This window comes from Corvus brachyrhynchos, unplaced genomic scaffold (genome assembly GCF_000691975.1).
Source record: "Corvus brachyrhynchos isolate BGI_N302 unplaced genomic scaffold, ASM69197v1 scaffold61, whole genome shotgun sequence".
Classification (NCBI taxonomy): Eukaryota; Metazoa; Chordata; class Aves; order Passeriformes; family Corvidae; genus Corvus; species Corvus brachyrhynchos.
In genome coordinates, this window is record NW_008236478.1 from 6,666,021 (window position 1) to 6,671,288 (window position 5,268).

At 53.5% G+C, this 5,268-nt stretch overlaps 1 protein-coding gene across 1 annotated transcript in view; it reads left to right on the forward strand.

The window, feature by feature from the left end:
• Positions 1 to 2,605: 2,605 nt before the first annotated feature.
• Positions 2,606 to 5,268, forward strand: part of CPN1 (carboxypeptidase N subunit 1) — a gene marked incomplete at its 5' end in the record, with an annotated part of 8,461 nt that continues 5,798 nt past the window's right edge. The window contains 3 exons of the mRNA XM_008643819.2: positions 2,606 to 2,971; positions 3,642 to 3,797; positions 4,276 to 4,437. Coding sequence (XP_008642041.2) covers positions 2,606 to 2,971; positions 3,642 to 3,797; positions 4,276 to 4,437 — 684 coding nt within the window. The remainder of the gene's footprint in view (positions 2,972 to 3,641; positions 3,798 to 4,275; positions 4,438 to 5,268) is intronic.

Here is a 5,268-nt window from a genome sequence, read left to right on the forward strand (position 1 = left end):
CACTGGGTGGGGGCATGTCTCTTTCCAGGCAAGACTCCTGGCAATGCCCAGGTGCCAGGCAGCGCGGTCTCCGGCACGGACCCCGCAGCCAGCCCAGGGACGCGCACGCCCAGCCCGCACACATGCACCGTGCCATGCACTGTGCCTGCCTGAGCTGCAGCGTGGCCCAGGCGCGTACTTTGGACGGAGCTCTGAATTTTCCACTCAAGCTGATGCGAGAACGCAGGCGAGTCCATCCCAGCACCCCACCTGCACTACCACCCTCTCCCTGCCAAAACAGTGTTGTTCAGGCAAGGAGAGGCAGCACCCACCCTCTGCCCTGTGCTGCTGGGTAGTGACAAGAGAGAAAGTGTTCGGCCGCTCCTCCCCCAGACGGCAAAGCCAGGAGGACAGCAAGCAGGGACCCCGGCAGAGAGGGCGCTGGGCTTCTACAGCCCTCCCAGCCCCGAGGGCTGTGCAGACCCAGTGACAGGCTGATCTCAGGGATCTCCACCTGCTGCCACGTGGCCCTGTGGAACATTGGCAGCAGTGGCCCCTAGAGCTGCTGCCTGTGCAGCCTGGAGATGCTGCCGAGCCAGACCTTGCAGGCAGCCAGGAGACCCGGGGGTGCTGAGGAGAACAGCTGCCTCTCCAGGCTGGGGGGCTGCACACAAGGCTCCCTCACATCCCTGCCTTGTGTCCCTGAGCTGCAGATAAGGACAGAGCTCTCCCTACTTTCTGCAGGATCTTTTGCCTTTTCAAATCCTGGCTGATGTGGCTAAACGCAGGGGCTGACACGCGCAGGCAGCCTAGTCACATGGAAAACTGCCAGCAGGGCTGCAGGGGTGAGCAGAACCCGTGCCCCCCTCAGTGGAGCACCCCCACAAACCCCACAGCACCACCCCATGCCTGGCAGCACTGCACTGGGGGCATACTGTTCCGCTCTTGTGGCCCAGAGTATCATTTTCAGGGATGCCAGGAGGTGGGATGGGAGGCTTCCCACCTTGACTACCTCTGTGACAGCCCTATTCAGCACAGGGAAACCTGCATGGTTCTGAGGGCATGTGGGGCACCTCCCCAGTGCATCAAGGGCTGATTCAAAGCATGGAGTGAGCAAAGGGCACTGGCAGTGCACCATCAGATTTTAGACTTGCAGAACCACATGAAAGCAGCTGGAAAGGCTGTAGGAGATGGCTCAAATCTCCCCTGCCCCAGGCTGGCAGCATGGACCTGTGGCCCTGCTTGTAGCATGGGCCACTGTCAGGCTGGCACTTTCAGCTTGTAGCACAAAGAATTTGGGAAACTCTGGATTTCCCTGAAGGACATGAAAAGTAACTCTGAAAAGCAAGCTCAAATGGGCTTACATGCAGTAATTAGAGCTTGTGTGGCCATGTACATAAAGTTTAGGAGTTTGCATACTGAAAAAGGCTGACAAATCCTGCTGCAGACTCGAACAAAGCAAAGAATCCCTGCTGAAGCCTTATTTTTTTTAAAGGCTGCACAAATGCCCAGGATTTTTCTGTGTTTTTAATAACTGAATTATCTAACTAAATCAGTTCTCATCTCCCTGAAATCTAACAAAATCAAAATATGTTACCCACCTCTGGTGTCTTGAACCGAGACACAGCAATCAAAAGACATGGAAAAGCAAAATCTTTAGCTAAAATTAGAGATTTTTTTTTTTTTTTTTTTTTTAATGCAGCAAGGGCACAGGGGCTTTTGCAAGCAGCAGCTCACAATCTGGAATGTGATGCCTTTTACCCCAGGGATCCTGATGGACATCATACCTGGCAGCAGGGCTGCATGCTGCCACTGCGAGTCTGATCCCCTGATCCCTGCTGGTGGCCAGAAAGCTCGCAGCGCAATGGGAGTCTCCAGATCTGGCAAGCCAACATTTGTAACAACCCCCTTTTTTTCCTGACTCTTTCATGTGACAGTCAGGCTCCCTTTTTAACTGAATTCCCCTGTTGTCTTCCGTTCTACCAATGCTGGCTCCAGCCTGCAATGTGACATTTTATTTTCCCACAAGTAACTGCTTTAAAAGGCCCTCTGGGAAAGTGCAACCTGTCCCTCATGTGTCCTGCCTCTCCTTCAGCAAAGCAGCAAGTCCTGTTCCAGGCACTGTCTGCCTGTGGTCTCCAAGTATGTATTTTGAGACCTTATTTTAGAAAAGTCAGTGGTAAGAGACCTTTTTGGTCATACTGGAGCTGCCTGAGGGACAGTTTGATCCATATTCAGCTCAGCTGCTGAGGGTTTCTCCAGGCTCTTTTCCCTTGAGGGTGTGGAGGGCTTTAACCTTGACCTTGGAGGCAGGTAAAGGGGAAGGAGAGGTGCAGAGCCAGGAATGTGCCATGCTGGTGAGAGGCACTGAGAGCAAATGTAGAAGAGCAGAGCTGGGAGAAAAGGCCTGTCCCCTCCACTGCCACCCACCACAGAGCTGTGAGGCCCTGGAAGCCTGGGGCAATCCTGCCAGTGCTCCCTGGTCCTTTTGTGCTGCCTTTCACCAACCCAAGACCAAACCCCCTGCAAATACTCCTCTTGTGTGCTCCAAAGGCCCAAAGCAACCTGGAGGAGAGTCTGAGCTGCTTCCAGGGTGCTGTGGCAAAATGGAGCGGAGCCCATATGAGAACTGTACCACTCTCCCTCACTGAGGTTTGCATTTTTCAAGGGAAAGGGTCATTTTATACCATTTATTGGGTGTCCCTTGGACTTGGCTGGGGTTCCCTGTGGTAGGAATTTGCTCCTTCCCCCTGTCCCGGCCCTGGCTGACAGTGTCACTCTCTTGCTCTCTCCAGTGGAGCCAGAGTTCAAGTATGTTGGGAACATGCATGGGAACGAGGTGCTGGGCCGTGAGCTGCTGCTGCAGCTCTCTGAGTTCCTGTGCGAGGAGTACCGCCGGGGCAACGAGCGGATCACGCGCCTCATCCATGACACGCGCATCCACATCATGCCCTCCATGAATCCCGACGGGTACGAAGTGGCTGCCAAGCAGGTACCAGGCAGTGATCGCCTCCCCCAGATGGGTAGGGGCAGAAAGCCCTTAAAATCCCTTTGGGATCCTCCTCATTGCAGCTAGGAGGAGGCGGAATCCTTGCTCTTCATGCCCTGCCAAATTTGTCCCCTTCAACTGGTGTCGCTGCTTCTCACCTCCCTTCCAAGGGCTCCTGCTGTGCGTCCTGCCACAGGTGACCTTGGCAGCTGATGGAGGAGACTTCCTATACCTGTCTTACCCTCCTTAGAAGTTATTTGTCACAGGAGGGTCACTGCAAATCCCCTGCCCTAGACCAGGAAAGTGACAGTTGAATGCCACTGTCATAAGCAGGCAGGGACATGAGAGATGGGGGAGAAATAAGCCCCCTAGTCCTCCCCCCAAATAATAACCCATTTCTTTGTGCTGCTAGAGTTCAGGGAGATATATGTGGCTCTTTCAGCTAAAGCAAATTTTTTATTTGTCTTGTGGCTTACTCTATCACCCTGGAAAATGAAGATATTGTTATTGATTTTCCCTGTCAGTACCAATACTCTTTATTGTCCTGCCAGCAATAACACGTTGTGACTCAAAGGCACTGAAGTGCTGTTACAGTGGCCAGTCTCTACTTCTCTGACACCCAGCCCGACTGCACCCACCCTGTACTCACCCGTGATACACCTTTGCCCCGCAGGGCCCAGACAGCAATGGGTACTTGACAGGGAGGAACAATGCCAATGGAGTGGACTTGAACCGCAACTTCCCTGACCTCAACACACTCATGTACTACAGCAGGGAAATCAGCGGGCCAAATCACCACATCCCACTGCCTGACAACTGGAAGAGCCAGGTACCAGTCTGGGCTGCCATGAGGGTTACAGCATCCTCTTAGTGTGTCTCAGCACGCAAGCAAATACACCGTCCTTTGGCTTGCACAGTTCTTGTCTCCTTCTCTGAGCCTTCTGCCTGCAGAGCAGTGATGCAGTTCTGGTCCCATATCACAGCTTGCACCTCTGCCAGGAGAGGCTGATATCACAGCTGGCTTGGGGAAGCAGGTTGCAATGCACAGGGCAGAGGAGGTGGCATATGCTGGCTAACATCTGTGCCTCAAGTTTTGGGGTTGTGCTGGGGGAGCCTGCAGCAAGGTATGCACAGGAGGAGCCTGCTTTGTGTATCAGAGCAGTCGGTGGAGAACAAAGGAAGCTGCAAGAGCTGCAGCAGACACTTTGCAGGATAGGGCCTGACACACCACAGCCTGGCATGGAGCAGCAGCTGGCACACAGGTGACTGAGCTCTTCTCCCTGTCTCCTGCTCTCTTCTCCTTACAGGTGGAGCCAGAGACATTGGCTGTGATCCAGTGGATCAGCAGCTACAACTTTGTGCTCTCGGCCAATCTGCACGGTGGAGCAGTGGTGGCAAATGATCGGGGGTCCAGGACCCACCGGCGCACAGTCAACACACCTACCCCTGATGATAAGTTGTTTCAGAAGGTGAGCACAGCCACACTGTGTGAGGACATTCCCTGGCAGGGTGCAGAGTGAGAGCTGGATGGGAGCTCTGGTCACTGCGTCATGCAGGAGCTGAGCCAAGAAACGTGTTGGAAATAATCATTAGCAGACTACAGCATTTCTGCCAACCACTGGCTCAGGAGACAGGTCAAGGCAGTCCCACCCTGTGAGCCAGTCCCACCACAAGGACAGGCCAGTCTTAACCCTCAGGGTCCCCCTCCTTATCCATGCTGTGCTTAGGTTCCCCATAACCCAAATACCACTGGTATCCTCAATAACAACTTGCTCTTCTAAAGCTGGGAGCTGCACCCAGCTTTGCCAAACCATCTTAGCATGCACAGGGTTTTTTTCCTAGAGAGGTGGCTGAGGGCTTGCTGAGACCAGGATAAGGGAGGTGAGTGCCCAGCAGGGGCTTGTGGATGGTGAAGAACAAGAACTACAACAAACAGCAACAGCTGCAGGAGCATAAGCAGACATCAGGGAAAGCATCAGTCTGTGTTGTTGATCCCGTAAGTGCTAGCTGAAGCTTGTGGTTTTTCTTCATTATCCCAGAAAACAATGCCTTCAGTCACTGCTTCCATTAGGAAATACCCAGCAGAAGAAAAAAGTAAGTCTGCATCAGAACAGTTAATGAGAAAAATAAGTCCAAGCTGGAGTTCAGCCCTCTCTGGAAGCAGAATCTGCAGGGGCTTGTCAGGACCTCCTGGGATCATGGCTGCGCTCAGACCCAGATGTAAAGAGGCTGCAGTCTGGGGCGTAGGCTGATGATACCCACATGGCCTCAGGACTCAGAAATGCAGAGAAGTAACTGTT